The 27,992-nt window shown below is 40.3% G+C and overlaps 1 protein-coding gene across 1 annotated transcript; it reads right to left on the bottom strand.

Moving 5' to 3' along the window:
- tacr3a (tachykinin receptor 3a) lies at positions 1 to 27,992 on the bottom strand. The gene is made up of 5 exons (XM_019256975.2): positions 27,326 to 27,992; positions 24,152 to 24,340; positions 21,876 to 22,026; positions 5,042 to 5,238; positions 1 to 3,906 (listed from the first exon to the last, which is right to left on the bottom strand). The coding sequence occupies exons 1-5, from the start codon at positions 27,691 to 27,693 to the stop codon at positions 3,573 to 3,575; spliced, it is 1,239 nt and encodes a 412-aa protein (XP_019112520.1). The 5' UTR covers positions 27,694 to 27,992; the 3' UTR covers positions 1 to 3,572.

Genomic DNA, 27,992 nt, shown 5'->3' with positions numbered 1-27,992 from the left:
TTACAGTATGAATGGTTTATTAACCAACAGCAAGACAGAGACATCATCACATATTGACACTTTAATAAAGGTCAACCTAATGTTATAATCCGCAACATTTGTTGTGTTGGTCTCAATTTTGGTGACTCCTTTAGCGATGAGGCGGTCATTTCAGACTGACAGCAGCTTCTCGATAAAAAAAATAAGCTCTGAATGAAGGGACTACAAACAACAGCGATCATGTCATATTTTACATATCAAGCATATTTTTGACGTGATCTTTAACCTGTGTCCTTTTCCTTCATCCTTTCTGCTCATAAAGTGTTTGTTTCAACACTCTGAGCTAATGAGACCACTATCTGGACGGCTGTAGGGTTTCCATGTCAGCTCGATATGGAGGAACATCACAATAACAAGATATTGATTTTGTAATTCTGAAAAAAAAGAAAGAAAAATAAACAAACCAAAGATGCAGTTATTAAATGCGATAGAGGTAATTGCAAGAAAACGTTTGTTTGGATCTGTGCTGTGTGTTATATAACATCGTGAAACAAACCGACAAATTTCAAAGTTGCGGATTATTACAATAGCCGGCATTGACAACATGAAACAAAACACTATAGCTCAGCTGTTGTTGTTTTTTTTGTCCTCATTAAAATCTGACTGCTTTTGCAACAAGTCACAGCTATACTCCATAAGCATGATGTGTCACTCATGATACCGTAAAAGAAGAGCAGAGCTGCAATGAAGCTACCAATAAGCAAACACAACAACAAAATGAAATGAAATGTGATATAGAATTCATATAGAAGTCACTTAATATCGTCAATATCAAAGAGTTTCTCATCTCAAATAACCAAAAATAATAATCATTAACATTAGAAGTATTTGTTTAAAAGATAATAAAAGTTATTTTCAGCCTGAGTCGAGGTTTTGAGCACACAGAGATGCATCGCTTCCAAAACGTCTTCGTAAAGCCATATTGGAATGAACAACTGCTGCACAGATTTGTGCGTTCACCACATACTGAACAAAATGAAAATATTTTCCATTATCTGTGTCTGACAAACTGATGAACGTTTCCAGTCTAAGCCCCATGTATCGCCTCCAAACAGGAAGCACTTGGCAAAGCATGCCTCTTGCTCCATTTGACTGAAAAATTAATAATATTTGAACTTTTACGCGTGTCCAAAAAACGCTACAAAGAAAAAGAGGAACGCTCGCCAGGCGCGCTGTACCGCTGCCGGTGATGCATCTCAGTGTGAACGCCTGATAACAGCAGACGAAAGCAGTAATTGAAAGCAAGGACAACATGAGAAGTGACTGCATGCTGTTCAGGACAAAGAAACGAGACTCAGGTGGAAATGAACTAATTATCCTTTAAAGAGGCAACAAAAAAAATATGATCACCACTTGACAGAGAGATAGAGGCACACGTTGTACTGTACATTCATACAAAACAAACATTTATACAGAGAAACATGAAAATAACTTGATAACTACCACGTACAAATATCCAATATAATTATCAGACGACAGCATAAAAATATAGCACAACATGTTTTTTTTTTCTTCACATTCTTAAGTAAATACTTTCATGAAGTCTGAACATTCAGAACTGTTGGCAAGAATAATTAAAGACAGTTATGATGTATCTCTATAGTTGCGATTGCTAATGAATCTAGAAATCGTTAATTCATTTCACGTGTGACAAAATCCGTTGAACAACATGTGTAATAACCATCACCGCCATCACAATACAGCCAATACAGCTTTTACTGCAACAACAGGATACATTAAGAACCAAACCAAGACACCAATCATAACAAAATGATGCTTATTTCCCAGCAGTGACACTTATGATCACGTACAGCCACAGTTTCCTCACCCTTATTCATGTCTGTGTGTTGCTGTGCACCGAATCCCAGAATACACACTGTCCCTATGGTTTATATAACCCTACTTGTCACAGTATGGTTCCACTTATCATATTGTAAACCAAACGTGGCACAGGCCAGCTAACGTAACGCTCGGCGGCAGCTTCAACACTTGATGTGCACGCAAGCACAAATTAGGAAGCGACACAGAGTAACGGCATGCTGCAAGAAACTACTGAAACACCAACAACAGGCGAAAACGGCTTTCTGATGACGCGCTGTACAAAGGCATCTAAAAGGACATTAAAAGATTGAGCGCACTTCACTGAGCAGCTTTTTTTTTCCTTTTCTTTTAAAGTTTGTAATATAAAAGTAGACACACTGGCCCACTTTCAAACTCATCATTCACCAGCAGCCTGTTCATCGACGTTTCTCCTAATGTATACTGGATTTCGCCTCTGGCTTGTTGCCAGTATTATCAGGAAACATGTTCCTTACATGTTACATAACGCCAGAAAGCCAAACTCGCTTTCAGTACTTTTGAGAGCCAAACTCAAAACCGCATACGGCAGCCAATCAACAACTATTCCATTGGCAGCTCTGCGGATACTCATTCGCGGCCTCGGGGGGCCAAAAGAGATGCACAGTGCATCCTCTGTGGAACATAAAGGTCACACTTACTTACAGATGGAAATGAAAAGTATGCCATACTTACATAATTACAATCACCGTGATGTGTCTTCATCTCCGTTCTGAGATGGTTTCACCATCCAAGCGTATATTTTAATAGCAGAATTTCTTAATTTCATTACAAGGCGTTTCGAACTGTGAGGCCGAGACCTTAACGAAGCAGCGGTGCACTGACTGTATTTATATGCTAATCTCAATCAGAGTTGAATGATGGAATTATTAATGCAAAAGGGATCCTGGCTAACGGGGGGGAAACTTTAACATACCATACTCCGCATGTTGTTAAGGCAGCTCTAGAGCATGGATGAATTATGAGACTGTGGGCCACTGAGCACAGACATGTAGAGGCCCCCCCTACCAAAGTGTCATTTACCCCCATTTCTAGTCACTAGCAGCCCATTTCTGGACTATTTTAAAAGTTGAGAACAAAAAACTTCAATAGTTTCTTCATGCTAGAGGTGAACACAGGTTGTTTTTCAGCAAATTTGCGACATGCAAGCTGCAATTTGCAGTAATTTCTTTTTAGACGTTTCACTGATTAGAACGATCCATGCATGAGTCTGCAAGGAACAATCAACAATCAAGCAGCAGTTCTTCGTAAATTATGATGCTGCCACTTTTTGGGATTTGTAAATCAGTTTTTTGATGCACATCCTGACAACCTTATATATTATAATACACAGAAACCTATGGAAAACCATTGGGAATAACAAATGTGTGACAAATGCTATGTTCCGTGAAGGCTTCTAGTAAAATTCACTCCCCCAGCAAGCCCACTCAGTAATGCACCTATTCTCCAGAGTATTTAAAAGTAATTCATGTTATTCATTAAGGTAAAATATGAATTAATCTCTATATCCTCGCAGTCATTCTCTGCACGTTTAAGTAACCACTTCCACCTGATACTTGATACAATGCTTATACATCTAATTCAAGCAATTGTGCACTTTGTATGTACAGTGTTTCATGCATGTGAATACATTTTTTACACGTATATGTCTGTGTGTAAGTCTGTGAGAACACCCTTCAAGAGAACTCCTCAGGCTGAGCGTCTGAAGCGCCTCTATTTTGCGTTATCACGCCGCCGCCGTTGCATCCTGTGATCTCCGTATGGCGAGAGGTCATGTAGCTTTTCTTCCTAGACGTCAGGGAGTGCTTTCTTCCAGAGCCGCCGCCGGCAACGCCGTTGCCTTCGGCAGGGTCGTAAACCACCACCACGGTGGTATCCATTCGCGACAGCGTGTACATGCTGCTCTGGCGCGTCGGGTGGAGCCGCGTAGAGCGTAGTTCCAACTCGTCGTAGCTGGACACCTTGATGAATGGGCACCAACGAAATGCTCGCTTGAAGCCAGCTCGGAACCTGGTGCCACATGAATGTGCGGAGGGTTGGAAAACAAGTAACAAGAGAATAACATAGAAAATAAATACAAGTAAATCTGCTTGTTTGGTGTTTTATTACTTAGTAGTCCTTTTATAACATTATTTGAGAATGGTTAAATGTGGGGCAACTGGAACTGGTTGTAAATCCGTGAAGATGTTTCACCTCTCATACAAAAGGGTTCTTCAGGTGGGTGAAGAACCTGTCAGACAGGAAACTCACCCAGAAAGAGAGAGAAAGAGGTCTTAGCCAAAAGCCTCAACTTGACTATTACCCCACATCAGAACTGAAGAAGCCTCTTGGACGAGAGGTAAAAACGTCTTTAGTCCCCAAAGTCTTCTCAAAGAAAGATAACCTGAACTGGACTGAGAACCTTCACAGACTTAATAACATTATATTTCTGATACACTGTAAATCCTGCTTGCTTCCTTTTCAAAGAGGAATCATGCACACAGTACTGCTTTCGAGACGAAAAAAGGTTGTATTCAGGTATCTCAGACATTAATACATGAAAGGCTTTTAGCCATTCATGTATAAATGTTTTTTTCTGAATGTACTGAGGCGGCTATTCATTGATAGATTAAAAAAAAAAAAGGTGTTACATGGCAGAAAGAAGTAATATTTCTCTACTTTTATGAGTTGACTGATTCTGTAGAGATTCACAATTCGCTGAAAAGGACCAATTTTCCAGGATAACATTCTGAACTCAATTAAATTCATAAAAATGTGATTTCAAAAGGAAATCATTCGACTACATTTTATTGTTTAATAATCTAGAGAGAGCAAACCACTGGATTCAACTCGATGGGATGCATGACAACAAAACATTCACCTGTTCTTGAACCGATCAGTTTTCCTTTGATAAAAGTGGATACCGAATGCACCCTGGATGATTTGACCAGTTGTAATGTGTTTCTCTTTTCTTTCTCTTTGTCTCATTATTGGGAGATAATTCTGCCAAAATCCATAATTAAAAAAAAAAATCCATGCCGAATTTTTCTCTTCCATCCAAACAAGTAATAACACATAATTAAACTCACTCTTCTTTTGTTAGCAGCGGTGTCCAGTTGTTACTTTGAGCGTTTTAGATTGATGACACTACGCCGTCGTTACCCACCTGCTGTTGAGGCAGCAGTAGATGATGGGGTTGTACATGGTGGAGCTCATCGCCAGCCACAGCACCGACAGGTAAACCTGCTGGATGTACTTCCACTTGCTCAGAAGCTTGTTGAGCCCAATCACGATGAAGTAGATATGATAGGGCAGCCAGCAGAGGGCAAAGGTCACCACTACGATGATCATCATCTTCACCACCTGCGAGCGACAGAGAGAGAGGTGAGAGTGAACGATGATGACAAACACTGGCAAGCTGCCTGCTGAGGAAAAATGTTTAAAAATCATTACAAATCACTGCTGCTCTGTCAGAAACTGATGAATATTGTGGGGGAAGTGTGTCGTGCATGTAATTTCGGTACATTTCTGATTTTTTTTGGTAACCCCTTTTACTGCAGGCAGTGAACAGGCAGATGATGCATTAGTCAGACTGTAATGGAAAGCAGACCATGTTCTGGTTCCTCTGTTCTTCTTATAGCATGTCCCCTAATTAATCTGAAGGCACTGACACATGATGTGTGCATCATATATGTATATCTTCTGGTTTTTAAGAAGAAGAACAGAACACAAAGCACAAGGTACAGAGCAAAACACAACAACGTGAACATAAAAAAATATGACACTGTGCTCAATAACAAATAGTTACAATGTTTGGATGGACACAAACATCGACACAGATATACATTTTTAAATAAGAGAATAAACACGTACAGGTAGGAGCTTTAAACATATGTATGATATTAAAAATGGGCTGTACAAAAGGTCCACAGTCAAAATATAAAGAATATGAGCAGTGTGACGCGATAATCCCCCCCCCCCAAAAAAAAGCAACATCTGGTGAGTTATTTGTTCATTTTTATCATTTCCGAAACGTCTGTCCATCTGTCCATCATTTAGTGTCTTCTTTTACTCTCTCTTCCTATTTGGAAGCTAACTACTGCTGTGGTTTGCCTCCGGGTGGCAACTGGGAACCAAAGTCATAAATACTGCGCGACTTTACACAGGCAGACTGGAAAGGCACGCCGGAGGCAAAACAGACATCACCGAGTCTCTACTGAAATCCAAACAGAAGTCCCAGCAGCCCTTGCTTTGAGTGCACGTTTCAAAAAAAGGTTTATGGTATAACACAAGCCATGTCAAGTAAACTGTGCAAGGTGGCTTTCAAACACCGGTTAAAAGCCGTTAGTGTTTTCCTGTTTGATGACATTAAGGATATTAAACGGAGGCTCCGGCTCTCTAAAGAAGATGCCAGTTAGGCTTTAATGTGATGAGAAGTCTAACTGAGTGTAAATGTCTCCATCACATGTGATGTGATCTGTTGCCAAAGAATCCTCAGACAGTGTATGAGAAGCAATGAGAAGACGGGAACGTGTCTAGTGTTCATTTTAAAGTATCACTGACAAATCCTCTAGAATCTCAAGAGCATATAGTATCGTTTGAATAATAGTTTGAACAGACAACACTGTGTTAATCTATATTCTTATTAATTTCAACAAATCCACGTGTTAGTTGTTAATTATTTCCGATTTAGCACTCTCAGTCAACTGTTGCTCCTTCTAAATCTTTACAAACCACTATACTTAATTTCTTTAAAATGGCTCAATAATTTCCTAAAGCAGAGGGTCAGTGTAGATTATAACAAATACGACTCAAACAGAAAATAACTATTGCATTTGTTGCAGTGGATTAATACACATTTGGTGTATTTGAGATGGATTGGAAGTAAACTTCAGTGCCCACGGCCATATGTAGTATTTAAGATTTTAAACAATAAGCAATCTGTTAGCAGGATCGGTTCATGTGACGGACATGCACTTCTGTTTTATGTTAATCCTTCTTTATAAAGGCTAAACTGTCGAGCTTGTCTCAATAGGTTAAAAATGTAAATAAACTAAAAGGAGGTGAAACACCTGCGCGGAGTGCAGTTTGGACCATATTTGGAATGAACTAAATACAGTCCATATAAGTTACCATGTGTATACACAGGGTAATTTATATAAGGATAGCTACTTAAACACAAGTCTGTTTGCTTGACCACAGTCTCTAATGGAGACGCATTCTGTACCTTGTAATTCTAAACATGTTGAAGACATGACGTTGGTGCCCTAAACAAGAAATTCAATGTTATGTTGTCATTTATGTGTATCAGCTGATATTCCAGCTGCTGTTTAAGTTTGCTTGTAGTATTTCTTGCTCATGCTACGTTTGGTATGTGGTCCCCTCCTCCTGATTGGTTCCAGCCTGACGAGGCATAGCCGCCTTCGTCATCCTTTCGTGGAGGATCCCGACTGGAGCAGCACCCAGTCTGACCCTCCAATCTGCAGGATCCAATAGCCAGACACCTGCGGCAGCTGGTTTTTGAATCTTGGAATTATAACTGTTAATTATACTGTGAATACTAGAAAATGGATCAAATTGTTTTTGGCTGAGGTACTTGTGTAGTTCACTACCTGGGGACTGGGCCAGGTATAGTTGATTTGCTGATTTGTACACATGTAGAGATGCTTTTGTTAAGAAGCAGATTTTGTCATGGCTGGAACAAAAGCTTGAAACCAAAAGCACGACTCAGAGGCAGACAAGTTTAAGGGATAAGCAGTTTAGGAAGTCCGAAGTACAGACAGGGTCAAAACCAGGAGAGCAGAAAGGCAAACAAATCCAACAAGGGGCAGGCAAAACAGGGTCAGAACGGGAAGACTAAACAGAAATTGCTGGAGAGCTTGGCAAAAAATACAACAAGACAATCTGGCAGGAATGAAGGGGAAATGAACCAGTATATATAAGCTGAGGGAGTGATGAGCAAATGGACTGCAGGTGAGGAGATGGGCGGGGAAAACCAGGTGAGGGAAATGAGCTGATTGATCTGAACTGACAGGAGAATAGTGGACATGAAACCAATAAAAAACAAACTGAGTGTAACTATGTTACAGATTTAGATTTAAGGAGTGCTGGTTCTGAGTTTATTTTGATTAATAAAGTTTAGATGTTGAGGTTTTTAGACGTCTTACAAAGTGCAACTTGTTTTATGTTACTTCCTTTTTCCTGCATGAGCTTGGTCGAGCAGCCAATCGATGTCATTTTGAACAATTCAAAAGAAAACATATAGACACGGCATGAAAAAGTGCCACCTAAAATATTGTGTATATTGCAAGCAACTAAAAGAAACTCTTAGGTCAATTGGCATCATTTTGCAAGAAGAGCAGAGCAATAACCAACATCTCCCAAGTTCTTTACTGTAAATCCAGTCCACGTGGGTCAGGACTTTGTGCATGAGAGAGAAACACATTCCACAGTCTTTTCTTCACACAGTTACATAAACAATATTGGAAGTATATCCTGTGAGGCACAAGAGGTTTAGGTGAGCTCAGGCAGAGGCTTATATAAACATTACTGGACTCTCTTTAGGGGCTGTAAGCATGTCTAAAACTCTGAGATGTAGAAAGACCCCGCACCACGCCACGCATTTTTCATCATGAGGGATAACGAGAATGTCACAGCGCATATTTCAAGTGTTGTCTTGTGTTCATATTTAATATCGTCGATGGCTGCATGCTCTACATTTCTAAAAATGAATCGAGCATGTGTGGACATCTAACAAAAGTTATGGATACAATTATTTCTGTCAACTGGAAAAACAGAGGCAATCATTTGTTTCTATGTCAATTATTCTTCGTGACAGACTTTTACTGCACCGCTGCATAAACAGTGATGAACTATTCAGTTTGACAGTTGTGTCAAACTGTTGCAGAATGAGAATGAGTAGTAGAGCCAAACAACTAAATAAAAAATGACCATGTACGCCCTTTCATATAAGCAGTATTCCTTGATGGCAGTGGCCTCTATCAGCAGGATAATGCACCCTGACACAAACAACGCAGAAATGGTTCAAGGATGGTTTGAGGAACCCAGATCTCGAGCCAATCGAGGATGTGCTGGACAAAGTCTGATCCCAGGAGGCCTCACCTCGCAACTTTCAACAACAACGCAACTTGAGAGTACTAAGTTTACATCTAATTGAGTGAGGCACTGGCTGTGCTAGGTCTGACCTATGTGCTTTTGTGTTGAGGTGATATTTCAGGCTTAAAGTCCTCCAATGGTGCGGAAATCTCTGACTGCAGAAATTGCACAGAACAGTCAACGGTTCCATCTGGACTTATTTAAATGTAAATTTTCCATTCACTGCGCCAAGCTACGTTTTGTCATCTGCTTCCATCATGTACACAAAGCCACAGCGTACATTTGTATGTTCAGTGACGTATGGGGTCAAGTAGAATCACGATTAAACTGATTTTGAGATGATAAAACAGGGAAAACAGAACAATAAAAACAAAAATACAAAGTTAAAAAGAACCTGGTATATTTTAAGAAGGTTTTCCACTGAATAATATAGAAATCGTTGTGTCTGAAAATATTATAAAGAGTATGGTCTAGACCTGCTCTATATGGAAGGTGTCATAAGATAACTTCTGTTATGATTTAGGGCTATATGAATAAAATTGAATTGAATATGACTTTTGAGAAGGGAGCTAAGAGATGATACTGATTATAAAAGCTTGACAATAGACCAGGAGTCGGTCACGCTCAGTAATCTCTGGCTGCAAAACAGCTCATGGATGCTTAAGCCTTATTCATACCGTAAGTGCCGCGGTCACCAGAGCTGATCGCTGCCACTCTAATCAATCAAACCATTCACACCGGGCGCGCCGCAGAATGCCTCAGCAGTGACTCTCTGCGCTGCAGCGCTATCATTCTGTAGCACTTCTATTTTTGTTGCGAGCCAAAATAAAACACAATATGCAGTTCATGTAGCCTCACAACTTCACACCAATGTTACGTCATGTCAATCGATCAAAGGGTCTCAACATGGACGATGAGAGACTAATTGCTGAAGTGGAACAACAAACAATAAATTATGACACAACAGATCCTTTTTATAATCTTGTCGGAGAAGCAAAGTAAGCTGTTTGTTATTGTTGTTTCCTTTTTACACAGTTTATCGTGGGATCTTGCATACATTCAGGATTCTCGCGTGATCTTGCGTAAATACAGACGGCTCGCTACGCCCGGTGTGAATTGACGCCGGGCAGAGGACGGAGCAAAACCATGGCGCAGCTATTGCGCGGCACTTACGTCCCCTATGTGAAATTAATCTTAAATTCATTCAAAATCTCAAAGAGAACATTTAACCAAGTAACAAAAGTAGTCCTCAGGTGAATACAGCACATTTATACCAGTAGGGAACTGCTATTTAAAGGAAAAGTTACAGTCTATTAGTCATGCTCTATTTTATTGTGGATGATAAATAACCCAGTTGTTACTGACAAGAAATGTTTGAGAAAGTAGGGGTGAATTTGTCCTTTGACAGGAACAGAAAGTTGTGTATCATCAGCGTAGATGGATGCATCCATATTGCGTTTGGTACAATGGCAGATTATGATAAGAAAATAAAGGCAACTTAAAAAGTACTACTGTTATAAATTGGAAATCTGTGTTTCTTAACTTTCTCATAGGATCAGAAACTTTTTTTAAATATGGCTAAAATAAAAAGCAGCGTGTCAAGAGAGGCTGATTTTCCAGTAGAGGTGCCTGAAATTGGATGATAATGTGCAATTACAAACAGAGAATTCAGGTCTACGGAGATAATGTGGGGTCAAAAACACGCTGAGGTTCAGCAGACTGATTTGTTCAAAGGAGCTGATTCAGATAAGATGCTTGTGCTTAGTTCTGTAAATCAAACGGAAGTTTGAAGCCTAAATAATTAAGAAACAGGTTAAAAGACGCTCTGATCTGAACTAATGGTTTTCATGAGCATATTGGATTGTTGCCACAAGAGACAGCCTGATCCACTAAGCAAAATATGAACATTTGCTTGTTTAGGGAGACAAAACTGCAGACAGATACCAGAACCTGCAGAACATATAGATCCCAAAAGACCTATACTGGAAATACCTTTTTAAAGTCAATGTAAAGTGGACAAGAGGTCAGTGTCGGCACACTCAGAACGCTGTAACTCCAGCTGTTAAATGTCAAATTGAATATATAACTTAAACTCCTTCGACCAAGCTCTGAATATTCTGACACAAGACACTGTATGACAGTCGTGAGTTATGAGTTTCCAGATCACTCAGGTCATCTGCTGCCGGTCTTTTCGAAAATATCAAAAGTCATTTCCCAAAACTGGAGAAGCAGCTTTTTGTTTTTACGCTCCTGTGAGCTGGAACTGCCTGCCAGAGGATCTGAGACGGGCTCCTTCAATTTGCTGTTTGCAGATTATGCATACGTGACTTATTCTGATTGTAAATTACACACACCAACAACACATATATGCTCCATATTGTCAGTTTAATTTAAGGGAAGAGACTCTGAGTCAGTCCGGTGGAAAATCAATTGAAGGTATGCTTTAAGACTTATTTCGCAAAGGTCAAATCATGAACATTCCCTGAAGGACTCAAACCTGCTCATAAATATCATTCTATGCAGTGCCTGATGCTTGAAGATGGGTAAAGTTGTCCAGCTTCAAGGTAAATGTGCGTCGAAGAATGGTAAGAATGGAATTTTCTGCAAGGGTCTTTTAAGAAGTTTATATGACTTTATTTGATACTGCTGTGGAAACTTGTCAAAATCAATCCATTGTAACTGACATAAGTTTGAGCCGACAGCAGCTGACACTCGTCCTCCAAGCCAACGGGGGCTCAAAAGATTTTGGCAAGGAGTAATGTTTAGAGCAGGAACACTGCAAAGCAAGAAAGGTATTGGAAAGTCTCAAGTCTAAAGTATAAGGAATTTAAAGTGGCCAAGAGTTGATTTACCACGTGACACATCTGTGCAGCTGACCTTATTTTTGACAGTTTACTCCTCACACATTTCGACCTTCCTTGTTTTGTGCTGCGATCACCCTGAGAGGGTTTGTCTCGAGAGGCTGAGTTATTCTCTTTGTAGCTCCAACTTTCTATGAGTTCCTATGATGGTTGTTTTCCAGAGGGCAAGGAAGGTCTAACTGATGAGGGAAATATACAATTGCACATCACGTACATCTCCAAGTACGGGAGAGGAATAGCAAACAAACAAGAGCTACAAAAGGAAATCACCTTTTTGAGCTTCTTTCATTCTACTTGTGGCTTTTAAGGTTTCTGTATATGTGCGGTAAGATTATAAAACAATTACCCTGGATGATGCTACTTTATAGGTTGCTGGACGACGTGATTGCAAACCCACAATCTATTAATTTTTCTGTTGTATGCCAGTGAAAGATTAAAGACTTTGAGACAAATTGCTAAAAGGAAGTTAGAGGACTTTTGGTTTTTCTATTATTGTGTTGTACTAACAGTTTGTTCTCCCTGCCAATTAGTAAGGCAATACAAAAGACGAGGCAAACTCAATTAATTTCGGAAGTGGGGGGAAAACACAATGTGTTTCATATAAAATTAATAAGAAAGAAAGAAGTGAATAAATAAATAAATAAATAAATATATCAGGTTTTATGCAAAACCCAGTTATCTATGGAACACGTGGAGTCCATTCTTGCTTGAATATGTGGTGCACGTTCATTCCTTTGATGGTTTCCAACACGGATTGAACTTGAAAATCCAACACCAACGGTCTCAGACAGAGCAGAAGGAATAAGAGACAAGCGAAGTCCAAATATAGGAAATTTACATACAGTAAAACAGACCTCAAAGGGAGGAAGTCTTATCTCTTTTTACTGCTTTGATGTTTCGTGATTGCCGTACAACAAAGGCCAGTGGGACCAAAAAAAACACACAGAGGGAAAAAAAAGAGTCATATAATAAGAATAATAATGGTACCCAAGAGTTCTGCAGCACAGGATTATACTGGTGCTATTGTGCGAGATACACGCTATAACAGAACATGTGAATTAACCATGCATGAATACTTTTTTGATGTATACTGTTTCCTGTTCTATGGAAAAATAATGTCGGACATTTAGGAGAAGAATAAAATGCACAGAGCTTCAGTTAGCATTTAACTTGGCAACAAGTAAGAATATTTATTTATATCAGGAAAGCAAAATAAAGAAGAGCCAAATTTGTAACTGTATTCCCAGATTCACTGCAGGGAGTAGCTCTTTTCTGCTGTCATCATTAGTGAGGATTTTGATGTGAATACAGATGTTTGCTGTGCGCAACCCGTGCCGATGCAAGAAGTATAACATGCATGGCAGGAAACAAAATTCAACGAGAAGAAAGTGTCCACCCCTTCCCTAATACAAAGACAGAACGACTAACAGCACCAGGTCAAACCTCAACTGCTGTGGCGCTAAAACGAGTTGGACGTACAAATCCTGACACTCAGGCCTGCAGTTATGTTTGTCCTTCCATCAGGTTTGAGAGTAGCATCTCAAGTGTGTGTTTTCACTCCAGCTTACACCAAACACACCCATGTCTGTGTAATCCAAAGGCTATTTCTACAGCATGGAACAAGGGGGCGAAAGGTAGAGTGGCATTTTCTCACTATATATCAAGGTGAAAACTGGATTTCAGGGATGCAATTGGTGGTAGGATGCTTGTGGGATGAGAATGTGTGATCAGACAGACACCGCTTCACTGACACGTTTGGTGTCCAGCCTGCAAGCAGAATGTCACACCTGAAGATCACAAAGTGGGAATCGCATGAGGCATCGTCCAGTATTCACAAGCTTCATCACCATTTTTACGTTACGCTTTTTTGCCAGATGCGCTTCTCTTTTAATCAGTACAGCAAAATAAATATGCCTGAAGCATGTTTCTACGCTTTAAATCTTTTTTCTTGTGTTTTGGCCATTTAATTACGGTGCTTGTGTTGGATGCTTGACCTATGTTATAAAAAAATAGGATTATACTGGGGTTCAGATGTTTTAATTCATATAGTGTGTGTGTATCCTGTCTTTTGCATGTATTATTATCACTAGTACAAGGACAGGACAGGTTTAGGGGAGTACCATTTGGATATGAATCATAATGCTCATTACTGAGCAGAAAACCAAAAAAGAATGCTATGATATTATCTGTATCAGTGGGGAGGTGTCGGAGACAGCCCATTTTTAAAAAATGTATAAGATCCAACTGTTAGAGCTCCTCGAGGAGCCTTTTCTCTGTAACCCCCTTTTGTATGTTGCCTTGTTAAATGCTCCTTCTTGTACAAGAATAATAAATTCAGCTTAAACTTTGATACTTTGAATCCAGTCTTTCTTACTCAAGGGTTTAAAAATTCCCATAACAACCCACACACTCTGAACACTGAACACATCCCAGGCTGCAGCACTGCTAACAAGCTGTTTCACCACTCGATCTGTGTAGACATTGAGGTAAACACCACCTGTCTTTTGCCTCAAGTCACTTCTTCTGTATTAAACCGAGACCAGAATCTTTTCCTAACCTTAACCTTAGTAGTTATTACATTGCAAGAGCTGATATTACCAAAAATAAATGAACATTTGCCACATAGATTGCACTGTTTCCTTCAAAACATATAGAAATAACACTTCTATGAGACAGGGTTGGTTGTGGAGTGAACCCAAAATGTTCGAACAAGATGTTGATGATTTTTGCTAATTAACTTTTGGTTCAAGGTTGGCAGAACTATGCTAGTCATTACAGGAGGTCACCAGAAAATAAGCAACATAAGTGGAAAATCCTGTGGGTTTAAAACTGATGTGAGAGGCCTTTGAAGTCTTTGTAGCTCTGTGTGCAATTAGCTAATTAGTTCATTGGCTCATTAGGTAATGTATCATGTAGACACTGTAGCGGACTTTATGAATCATTAGGACTGCAGTTATTAGGATTTCGTTAAAGCATTGGTGATTTGTGATTCAAATAGTTTTTCGAGTCAAGTGTGAAATGTTGGTAATGTTACTACAAAGAAACACGATTACAGTACTTCACATATAAATTAAAATGAGCTGAGGAAAACAAATGGGAGTATACCAGGAAAACATATTGACGCTGATTTGCTCTCGGAAAAGAAAGTAATGAACCTGACATGCAAATGAGCTTCTTAATGTATAAAATGGATATTGAGTTAGATCGTAACGGACCAAAACAGTCTTGGGGCCAATGCACAAGATTTATGTTTCTTCATTAATCCAGTAAATGACGACCCATTGGTTAGCTTGAAGCCAGAATGAGTCCCACCAACAATTTGAAATGCGATACAATGAGGACAAACCCCAGCACGCTGCATTCCTGAATGCTTCTGATTAAACAAGATAGAAACTGATTCAGTAAATAAAAATATATATTTATGCACCACTCATACGCAACAGCAAATGCAAGTAAAGATTTTTTTTTTCTTCAAGTTAAGACAGTTTTTAATGCTGAACTTATCTGCAAAAAGTTCACTGACAACATATTTAATTTGTTTTCCCGATGACAATGATAATAATAATGAAGCATGATTAACAGTTTTATAGCTATAACATGCTGGAAGCAGCACATGACTCCTGGTTTCTGTGATCTGTACTGTACCCACCATCACCCCTGTCCGCCTGCTATATTTTTTGTGCAATACACTTCATGTAATGGAAAAACCTTGAACCAACCATGTCTCCTATGTATATATATAAAAGCTAATATATTTTGAGTTGACATCTCTGAATGTGTTAGAATGTGTCTTGGTGACGGGCCCTTAACGAATTGCTTCTACCAATTTTCACCACAGAAAAGATTCTGGGCATTTGGCTGTGCACCCTGCGCTTGTCTCTCTCGGGACAGACGGATATATTGACACCTATGTAGTCGGGATTACAACAGTTCCATTAACGCTGGGAGTTAGCAGTACACTCACATACACTGGAGCTTAGCACTGCTGTTTTTCATTTCAGGGAAAATCAGATTTTGTAAAAGGTAATCCATCCCAATCCTGACATCCATTCACGCACACAGTGCTTTGTCTTCAGCGAGAAAGGGAGATGGACGATCAGTGGTGCTTACAACACAAGTGGAACTCAGATTGTCTCTAAGAGCTGTACAGCTGTACTTATGACAGGTCATTAGTGTCGCAGTCCAGAATGACATTTCGAGCGTTTAGCCTCAGGCATGAGCTTAAAGTACAACACCTGTGGCATTGCGCTCGTGGTAGAATGGATTAACTCAAAACTGGAAGATTGTGGAGTCTTTCTTTCAATACACATGATGAGAAATGACAGGAAGATGAAGCTTTTATTGCCTCCTATCACTTAGTCGACCTGTGTGACCTGCACAGGAAACTCGCGGTTAAGGCGAAACATTAGAAAACACTTGAGAAAGATCTTGTGAAATAATGACACTCGTAATAGGTTATTTTTGTGCGAAATTACCACTTTCTGCGCTATGACTTGAGTTGACAATTCATCTGATTTCAGTGACCTTTGCCACTATCAGACCATCAGCAAAAGTAAATTACTCTGTCCTTCCTTTGAGTGAGGTACAGCTGCTTTGAGGATGCAACTGTCACGGTTCAATATACGCCACAGAAGTGGCAACCACCTACACGCCTACAGAGAAAATAACATTTCTCTATAAACATTTACGTCTCCATAAAGAGCCACTTCGCTGCCAACCGACTACAACAGAGGTGAATGAGTTTTCTAGCAACACTCTAGAGATGGAAATATCAGCCTGTCCATAACTTTGATCCAGACTAAAATATCTCAGAGACCGTTAGATGCAGGGCTCTAAATTAACTTTTTTGATCATCAGCCAATGTGGCTGGAAAGTTTCTGAAGTTACTAGCCAATCAGAATTTCCACTAGCCACATTTTTTCCCATGCAAAAAAGACGGATTATGAGAGCAACTGAATTAATTTGATCATTTTATTAACTAAAGCTTTAAATTAATCTTACAATGAAGTTGGGAACTTAAGTACATACAAAAATTATCCTAACAATTCATTACTCATTAACCCTTACATACTATTCAGGGTCTAATATGCCCCATTTTTTGTGCATAACAATAAAAATAAAAAAACATTAAAACTCGCGAGCAGCACGCATCAATCTCCACAGAGCACCTCGAGCCGGGGGGAAGCCAGACACAGAAAAAGCAAAGAGAATCCGGTGGATTTTCAAAATAAAATACCCCGTGCAAACTGCCGTAAAACAGACAAAAGTGAAACTAATAAACTACGTAGCATATTTACACATGTAGAAGCATGTTTAGAAGAACATACACCGGGAAAATGTCTAAATCTGAGCAAGTGAACAAAGTCTGCCGGGCTAAGCGCTCGCTTCTGAAACACTCCCGGTGGGGTTTGAAGTCGCGTGCAGGACGGACCAAATACGCCACGCTCACGCAACGCGCCGGGAAGCCTAAACTACGATCACGCGTCCCACGAAATAGATGGTAAAGTGCCTCATTTACTACCGGCCAAGCTGGCAAGTGAGTTCTTTTTAATACACGCCAAAATGTATTTTCACCTGTATTTGGCAGGTGTTAATTTAGAGCCCTGGTTGGATGGTTTACCATGAGATTTAGTGGAAGCATTCATAGTCTCCCGAGGATGAACCCTTGTGACTTCGATAATCCCTTAACATTTCCTGTAGCATCACAAGGACATTTTTGCCGTTTGAGTAAAATATATCTACAAAACCTGATTGGCCACCCCGGATGTTACACTGTAATCCTAAAACGTGCCTATGCTTTTCATTTTAACCAATAGTTTGACGAGTAAACCGGATTTCTGTTCATAAATGGTTTTAAACCTTTATGAAAATGTTTGTAAGCCAACAAAGGAATCGGTGAATTAAACAGTTTTAAATGTTCAGGATGGTTAAATGTATCTTTGATTTGTATTGTTGAAGGTTTGGACACTGTTCTGTCCATCCAGGCTTCTTTTCTTTTAATTTTGTTACTTTTCCAGTGTGAACAACATACACATTCAAAAACAATGATTTATTTAGTATTTTGATGTCCACTGTGTGTAGTACAATAAAAAGAATCAGCTTCTGATCCTGCTAGTTCCATGATGCTTCACGTTGATGCCCCAGGCTGTACTTTCTGTAACATTTTCTGACCCGAGCCTGCGAGCATGATCCTCTCAACCTGCATGACATTCATCCCAAAGAGAGAAAAAAAAACTCTACAGTGTAAACCAGATGAGGACACGGTAGGGGAAAGATAAAAATACTTCAAAATGATGCTAAAATGTTACAATTAAGATTTTGAAGAAGCTAAAAGCTTTTGAGCCAGATGGTCTGCCTGAGTACTCCCAGACACAAATACTTTTTACTTATTGATCTTCACAGTTACACAAAGCGCTCCACACATACCAATTTTCTGGCTGTACGACTCAGAAATAATGACCATTGTGGTGAAGCCAATACTGATTCTTTAGAAAAAAAAGGGGATCTGAAGGCAAAGACAGCAATTTGGACCTGGAATTAGGGAGTCACAGGGCAATCATGCAGCAAAGTGACTGAATTAGAAGCATTGTAATGACTTACAAGGACGATATAAAGAAGAATGTACATAAGGTCAAAGCCTGTTGTATTCTCATATATTTATATTGTTGGCAGTCCCTATGCACCTCACAAAGAATACATGTTAGTGCAACGATTTGTCCATTACAGAGTGTGTTAACCAGAAACATGTCCGATCTATTGACAACCATACCCTGTGAAAAATGTATGATCTTTTAATGAAGTGTAAGATGTACACGGGTAGAAGCTGCTGCTGCTTGCAGTGAGCACTCACAGAGAGACACCTGTGGTGAGTGAGTCCATAATGGCAGCTGTGATACAGGGTCATAAGTTTTCAATCAAAGCTCAGCTCAACATGGTTCAATGGTTCAATCCTGTTTTCTTTTTTATCATCTCAGGAACATTTCAAGGATCAGATCATTTCTGTCTCTGCCAAAAATTATGCAGTCATGGCTTCGTAACAAGTCGGCTTGATGATTATAATTCTTTGCTTTCTGGCATCAGTGGAAAAGCTCATTTAAAATTCTGCTGCCATGATTTTGACTCGGACAAAGAAACACGATCACATCACAACAATCGGTTTTCTAAATCGTTTTTTTAAAAAAAATTGATTTCCTCTAAAGACCTGAGAGGCTTTGCTCTGAGTTATTTAGCTGATCATTTTGTGCCCTGTGTCCCGACTCTGAGTTATTTAGCTGATCATTTTGTGCCCTGTGTCCCGATGAAAACCTCGGATGCGTCATTGCGTGGCTACTCCTCTGTCCAGATTTATACACAAAGGTGACAGAGTGCTGACAGAGTTGCAGTCAGTGCTCAGAGACTGTGGACCGACCTGCCTGAGGAGATCAGGGCTGCAAAAATCTGTCTCGTCTTTTTAAAAATGCACTTTTTCAAAGCAGGCCTTTAGTTGATGTTTTTATGTTTTATGATGTTTTATTGCACCTTCTCTCTCTGTGTAGTTTTATACCTTTGGGTTGTGCTTGTATTTCTTTGTGTTCGGCTTTACTGTAAAACACTTTTTAACTGTGTTATGAAAGGTGCTATATAAATAAAGTTTGTTATATCTTTATTGTGTAAAGTGAACTTGATTATTTACATGAAAATGTAAGAATATACAATAAGCACTCAGCATTGCAGGCGAGCCCACCCACCCCAACCACCACTTCTTCAGCTTCCTGCTTTCCGGGAGGAGAATGAGGAGCCTCCGGGCGAGAACCAGCAGACTGAGAGACAGCTTCATGCACCAGGCCATCAGGATGCTGAACTCCCTCCCAGTACTGCCCCCCCCTTCCTTCTCCGCCCGCTGCCCCCACAAACTCTGGACACTGCTGACCCCCCCCAAAAGGCACCATCCACTTTTACTTTTACAGACTCAAAAATACTTGAAAAGCAAATATGTACACCTGTTTACATATTTCATTTTTATAGACCTGTTCATACTGAAATTCTGTCAATTTATAAATTCTACCATACTGCTTTATTTATATCTATATTTATATCATACTGCCATACATTGATATTTATATTGATATTCGGCTTATACGGTTCATATCATATCTCCAGACTTTTCTATCCCCGGATGTCTTTAGCTTGTATATATTGTGTATATATAATATTATATATATATATTTTTTTTTCATTTTATTTTATTTAATATTTTATTTTAATAATTTTTACATCTCACACTGTTTGGACAGAGAGAACGTAATTTCATTCGCTTATGTCTTGTACATATTGCAGTATTGACAATAAAGCCAACTTGAACTTAATTAGTAGGTAATTAACATCGAGTAAATATACATTTTATTGAATACTGATTACACATCAGCTTGTCCGAACCACTGAATGTTCCCCTAAAGCAGAACAGTTACCGGTGGACTGGTGGACCACAAAAGCGCCATCTCGGATGCTGCCATGGTAAATAAACACAGTGGCCAGATGGGTAAGAAAACCCTTCCAGGGTGTGGCAGGGTGCCCTTCCGTTTTAAATGCTAGAAAATGAGTTGGTTAAATAGTTCCCTGTGTGTTTTATTACGGAGGTGAAGTAGTTATACATAATTACTCTGGGTCACATAAAACAATTTTAATCTTGAACAGCATTTGGAATCACTGTAAATGCGTCACGACTGTACGCCTGTGCCTCACTTCCAGTAGCTGCATGAATAACAACGATTACCAGACCCTGCCTGTGCCAAGTACGATTTTATTTGCCGGTGATGCTGCAGAAGGTGATTTATTTGCCTTTGTCGGCATTTTATGACCCAGAAGTCTGCTGCAAGATGTGTTTTCTCATATTTGGTCATCCCTTGTGGTAGCAGTAAACGGTCTTATTGTAAAAGTATTCAATGAACCCACAACTCCAGAGACATAAAGACCTTGGCGTCAGACACATCTACCAAAATGCAGGCAAACTCATAATGCCTTGGAGACATTATTGGTTTTTCAGAGCCTGCGCCTGTCCGGGCACATGGACAAACGGCTGATTGAGGGCGAGTGACAAGCACAAAGGTTGTGTTCTGTGGAATCAAGGTTTTCTTCTCTGAAGTGTTCGCAGTGTTGTGTAGAAGGCAATTATTCTTGTTCACTGCTGTAGCTAATGCACTCACGTGTACGATATGCACTCTGCTTTTCAGATTCATCCGCCTGGCTCAGAAAAAATTAAAAAAACTAAAAGCAACACAACTTTATGAATCGACAAGCTTAAGCATGATTTTTCTTCTTAACCTCGCCAGTGGGAAATGAACGTAATATTACTGTGTCTGATTGATTTCTTTTAAGAACCCACTGCTCTTGCTTTAGTGAAGAAAAGTAATGTTCCCGTGTAGTCCTACAGCTGCTACTGCATGTCTTATATTTACTGAACGATCATTTTCAAAACCGAAATATTAGTTTTAGTGATTAAACACACATGCAAAAGCTCCTTGAGATATCGCTTAAACATGTAAAAAAAAAAGTATATAACTACAATAATTCACAGTTCATATAAAGAATTGATTCGTTATGTTATATCTCCACCAAAGATGTTTTCACTCGCTGGACACACTTAACGAACACAAAACAGGCCAAGGAACAATTCATTTGATTTAGTAGTGGTAGTATTTTTTTAGCCACAACAGTTCAATTAATAGAGAAAGGCTTAAATACAAATCTTAAATTACAGCAGGCTGGATAAGTGCTCTAGCTTGTCAGAAGCGTTTTACAAAAAAAAAATAAAAACACTGTGAAACTGGAAAACTCCCTCTTAAGTATCCAAATGGTATATCGCCTTTCGAATATAACACAGAAGGGAGACGATGATTACCCGGAGCCGCGGGCTGCTCAGTTGCAGACAGTACTTTTTCTCTGCCTTCTAGCGTTCAAACATCATCAAGTTCACAGTTACTAATCGAACCGCCCCAGGTCATACGTGAATGAATGTTGCGCTATTTCCCCCTCAAGCATGCTTACCTTCCTTTTAGCCCTGAGCTGTCCGTGATAGTTATCCGATGAGTCTCCTGGGATCTCCCCTCCCCACAGAGTCAGCCCCATGATGGTGTAAGTGATGCCCATCACCACTAAAGGCAGCACGTAGACCAGAATGGTAACTATGATATGATACCTAGGAGGGGGAAAAAAAAAGGAAAAATTATGTTTAGTTTTGTAAAAATATTTATATCGTTTCAAACACAGAATGTAGGTTTTATATTAACCAACAGGTTGAGCCTTGTGTAGTTATGGCTGCAAATGAATGCAGGTTTGTGAATGCTGAGTGTCTGCTACATTAAAACAAACTGAGAAAATGAGAACAAGTGCAAGAAAAGAACATTTTTATCTAAGTGACAAAGACCAGGAGATGCTGTAATCATGACAGGATACACAAGTGTATGGAGCGGGTCTTGGTGGATGGATAGATGAAGAAAACACTGGACTTTCTAACTGTAGACCTCAGCTTCAATCAACATTATTTTTAGCACGGCCATGATTGTTCCATAACCCTAACCATATGGTTGGCATCGTAACCATGACGACAAAGGCCCCTAAGCTTGAAGTAGTCATTTGAACACAAACCACCACCTTTCCTTTTTTTTTTTGCCTAAATCTAACAAAATAAAAAAGTCATCAGGTCAGATTTGTCGTTCTAGAGAGCATCGACTAATGACAAATATTTAGTTGTTGTCAATTTGTAGGGATGAGTGAATCGCTTTCACAATCGCCTCTTTACACACTTGGACCGTTGCTACTTAGATTACGAGTCAGCTGTAACGGAAACGCTGTGAAATTTCACCCGGTGCAGCTTTGCAGCTACATAAGAGAAAACCACATTACCAGAAACAGACGGATTGATTAATTCCTTAATTCCTGAGTGAGTTAGATAAGATAAAATACACAGATACCACTCTTATGTCTGCACAGCACCCATAAGACCCTGGCATAATTAACAGTTTACATTTACATTGTCAGTGTTTGCAGGACTGAGTCATTGCTCTTGGGTAACACATCAGTAACATCCTTTTCGATTAATCTTTTTGGATATGAAGCAGTGTGGCTGTGTTTTATGGACGAGTGAGGAGAACTCGTTCACATGTCGGGCCCGCAGCTCCTGAGGATTCCCCGGTGACATCCATACCTTACCATCCCTCACTGTGATTAAGTCTGCCTGTCACTTGACAGAAAATTCATCACTCCCTTTGGTACAAGCAGACGCGTATTTCTCTCTGACTGGATCCAAGAAGCAGTCGAACACAACTCAGACAGGTAAGAGGAGTGAGATTAATCGGACGGTCCTAATTATTGTAATTAGGTGTAAAAATGTAGCATTAGTTTGGAAAAATTTCAATTCTCTAGTGATTTATACATTGTTCTGTTCATTCTTTGTTTTGTACCAGTGAGGGTAAAATACTTGAATCCCTTGCGTGGAGTTCTTTACAAATGGGATCTATCAGAGCATTAGTTCAAAGACTTAAATAAAGGTTGTGGTTCAAAATAAATCCACAACCTGCAGACCGAGTACCAGGGGGCCTGACCTGCCTGTGGCCATCTTGCCCTTCCTATTTATGGAGGTGACTACAAGACTCAAAAGTGACCTCTGGGAGTCTCGTCATCACCGTGGAAATTTCCAAGCAATCAGCAAAGACTCCAGAGAGAGTTGCTGTGCCTGGTGCAAGAAATGCATGGATTAAACCGATGACCTAAGCTCAGCTGACCTGCTGCTGGCTGTATTTAGTAGATACAGACACGATCTTCTCACTTAACACTCGGAGAGAAAGCAAATGACTCTAAAATGTCAAACCAATCATCATCCAAGAGTAATATATGTGCTAATATTATCTGCTGGGGAGGGTTGGATCACACATAATGCGATCATAGACAACTCATGTCCTTGTAAGTTCCAAATAAAATGTAACTACAGCACCATACTGCGTGTGCAGGTCACAACAACTGTGAAGGGATGTATCTGTCACAGGTAATCCCAGTGTAAATATATACAGAAGAAATTCCTTTCAGCTCTTCCAACATTTGTTACATTTTTCACACCCTGCTGTTATAAAACGAGTTCATAAGGAACAGCATAACAGTGACGCGGGTGTGTAAATGAGATCTCAGTTATATTAATATACCCTGTAATTAACTCGCATGGAGTGGCCTGTTAAAATGGACAGTCGCCACAGTTGAAGCAGAAAGAGCTGAACTCTGCCTACAGTTGTAGCAAAAAATAATATCAAAATATATAAAATATTTCTCACATGAAGGAGTCTTCGACATCGCGGGGCCAGGCCACGTAGCAGAGGGTCCTGTGGGGCATAGCTCGGATGGTTGAGAAGTAGCAGAGAGGGAAGGCCAGAACCACGGCCAGACTCCAGATACAGACGATGACTCCCGTGGTGGCCTGTGCCGACAGACGAGGCTTCAGGGGATGGATGATGGCCATGTACCTGCAGGTCAGAGGTCAGGAGGTTAAAAGGACATAACTGCGTTTAAAAGCCTCGACAGCATACTCAATTTAGATTAATTTATAGATTAATAGACCAGAAGTCTCTTGAAATGCATTATAGATTTGATAGAAATGCTATTATTCATGTACACTTAATGGCACTTTTGAAGTAATATCTACTAGGTTATGGCATCACAGCGCATATAACATGAGTGTCGCCCCTCTGATTTCTCTCGAGAAGCACTGCAGGATGTGGTTAAGTTTGACTGGAAAAACCATCTGACCTAAAAATCTGTGGAATATTCACACATTTCAACTTTTCAACTTTGCAACCTGCAAGGCAGCTTGCAGAAGTCCAATTACGCTCTGCTGTTTGACTTTCATGGATGAGTCATTCCAAAACACTGTGATGAGACTTTGTTTGGACCACACAATGGAACACTCAGTGCTGGCAGGACATTATCAACCCAACTCAGGATGCTACATGACTCTCGCTTGCTGATAAGTCAGACTCAGTCGCTAATTCAATCTCCATAAGATGCCCTGTTACCTCAGTGACCGGAACTGTCTCGGGGACAACAACAAAGATGCTCCATCCATTCACCAGTAATTGCTTGGCATTTATTCTGAGTGTCTCACTGGACCTTCTGGATGTCAGTGTGTAAATAGCTTGTTAGATGTCCAATCAAATGTGTGCCACAGCGGTCGGGACTTATTTGGGATCCTCACACAACTGTAGCTGATCTAATAGACTTGTAACCACTGAACAATAATCACAATGCAAGGGCTGGAACACTTTATTAAAAAGAACTAACTATCAAAGCGCATTCACACAGGCATCAGGGGCCTGATCAGACACATTACATACATCATTTTATGTTTTTTCTTTTCCCCCAGGTTGCATTGGCTTAAGCTGCAAAAAGCTTTCAGGCAACGTTTGGCTTTGAAACCGTGTCACCATACCAACTTCACACTCACTTCATCACCGCATGATGTTTAACTAGCAGAGATTAACTTGGGGTGAGATTTCCGGGGCAAGTATTAGCCAGACATTACGCACACAGCTAAATGTCAAGCAGACGGCAGTGAGATCTTAAAAATTCAACAGAAAACATCTTTCCCGTCCCGGAAACAAGAAAGCCATTACACTGGACAATCCACATACTTTTTTCATAGAGACCATGTCCTCTGATGAGAGTGGTTGAAATGAAAGTGGTCTGAATTATGACAATTTGCTGTTAGTGCAAATTAAATCCCATTATGCTTCATTTCACTGGAGTTCAGGCAGAAATCTCAGAGGTGGATCTCTCTAACTGGAAACCAATATTTACAGTGAACTGAGACTTAATGAAAAACACAAATACGTATGCCTTTCTCCTCCTTCTACAGTCCTCCCTGCACCTAACATTAAAGTCAATATACATCACGACAGGTGAAGATCAAATATGTGACTCTGTTCTACAAATCCACAGCTTCAACACGAGGAAATAAAAGTGTTAGAAATGGGAGAAAACAAAAAGTAACCAGCTGTGGCATCATAAAAAGCTTTTAGGCTTCGCAGGTTCCCTTTCACACGGCCAGCAACCTGCCTTTATTCCCCTGCAGTGCCTAAGGAAACACGCCTCGTAGCACAGAGGGTCTGCAGGAAGGACAAACTCACAGACGATCGCGAACTGTGGCCTCATGCCATTTCAAGACATCAGAGCGGAGACAGCACCATACTGAGGTTACGAAACGCATGACTGCGGGTTACATCTACATCATGTAGGTCACGCCGATGTTCTCTTTCTCTGTACACAGTTGACAGAATCGAACGGACACCGCACACCAAAAATACAAATGCATGGAAGTTGCTGTGGAGGAGCCAAAATGAGCATAGCCTCAGGGAAGGCTTTGTTCTCTCTTTTGTGTGTCAAGAAGAAGTACTGGAGAAGGAAAACACCTCACACACTATCACAACACACTGTGACACTTGTAGACACACACACACACACACACTGTGCCCTGCGTGCAGCTTCTACATGTTTACTCGGCCTGTGGCTGCTTCCTTCATCAGTCTAATCCCTTTATTCAAACATTATGACACATGACGGGCCACTGATCAGTATCAAAGCCCGGCTTATGGTGACGACTGCATCGCCGCATTACTGGAAACCACGGGAGCAGCAAAAGAGAGAGAGAGAGAGATGGAGGGAAAGAAAAGAAAAAGAGAACGGAGGTGCGAAAGAGCAAAGGAGAATTAATCTGAGTGCATGTGACAGGAGGGTACGCGCATGGAGAAGATCTCTTCTAGGGGTGTTGGCACAGGAGAGGTGCGTTCACTGCAGCGCGGGCTATTTGCAAAAAAACAGCAGTGAAATGCAGAAAATAAACGTGTGGAATAGGCTCATGGTGTGTTAGATGGCAGACATCCTGCTGGGCAACTCCCTTCCTATAATAATGCAAAGCACAAACAAGTAATTACTCGCTCCTCCACTGTGAAGTGACATTAATCTATACTTAAATCAGCGGGGAGCATGAAGTCAAAGCCTACATAAGATACCATGGGGTGGAATTCAAATGGGCCTCCCATAGAGAGTACATCAGATGACTTTAATTGTATACGCCTTTCCACATGGAGTGCAGTTTGTCTTCAAGCAAGAGAAAACACTGATTCGACTTTTCTTCCGCAGCACAAGATTCAATTATCCCCTGCTGCTGCTGCTGGACAGCTGAAAATATATAAAGAAATAAATCATGCCTGAAGCTCTTGAGATCAAAGTGTTTCACTACATGCTTGAAATATCAGTGTGCCCTTTCTTTAAGTACTAATAACACTGCACATTAATGTATCCCAACACAGACAAGAACTGGAAGGAGAGTTATGACTCCTTTCATAAAATATAAAATGCACAATACATAACTGATCAGAGAAAGAGGAACAACGTGGTGAGGAGGGAGGATTTCATCATCCATCCACATATTCTACTGCGCTCTTGCTGCCCACCTGTCCACAGCAATCGCAGTCATGGAGTAGATGCTCGCAAACACGGAGGTGACCGGGAAGAAGTTGTGGAATTTGCAGTAAGCTTCCCCGAAGTACCACTCCCCGTGCGTAGCGTAGACAAAGTTTATCAAAGTATTGAACGCGGCCATGGACGCGTCAGAAAACGCCAAGTTGAGCAGAAAGTAGTTCGTCACCGTCCTCATGCGCTTGTGGGCAAGGATGATCCAAATCACGATGAGGTTTCCAAACACCGCCACTGCCAGCACGAAGCTGTAGGCTACGGACCAGAGAGCGACGCGCCACGGTGGCTGCACAAACTGGCTGGTGAAATTTGCCGTTATGTTGGATCCGTTATGTGGAGCTGCCATCCTCTTCTCCTTTCTTTTATCCCCCCACGATTATACTTAATGTTTTTTTGTGATCTACCTACCGAGGTGTAAAGCTATACTGACAGGACAGGATTTGCATATAAGCATCATAACGCGCAACTTAAAAACACATCACCATTCCTAGAAAATACCCATCTCCTTCCCGGATCCATACTGTGTTGTCTCCAACCAACTGCCTTTTTCTTTCTGTATAAAGTAATAAAGATTAAACGCGGTGAAGCTGCACATGTAACAAGTATCCTCCAGTGCCTGTTGAATGTGGGTGTGAGCGCACAGCC

This window comes from Larimichthys crocea, chromosome X (genome assembly GCF_000972845.2).
Source record: "Larimichthys crocea isolate SSNF chromosome X, L_crocea_2.0, whole genome shotgun sequence".
NCBI classification, from domain to species: Eukaryota; Metazoa; Chordata; class Actinopteri; family Sciaenidae; genus Larimichthys; species Larimichthys crocea.
Note: the sequence above shows the minus strand (reverse complement) of the source record. Positions and strands in the feature narration are given on the sequence as shown.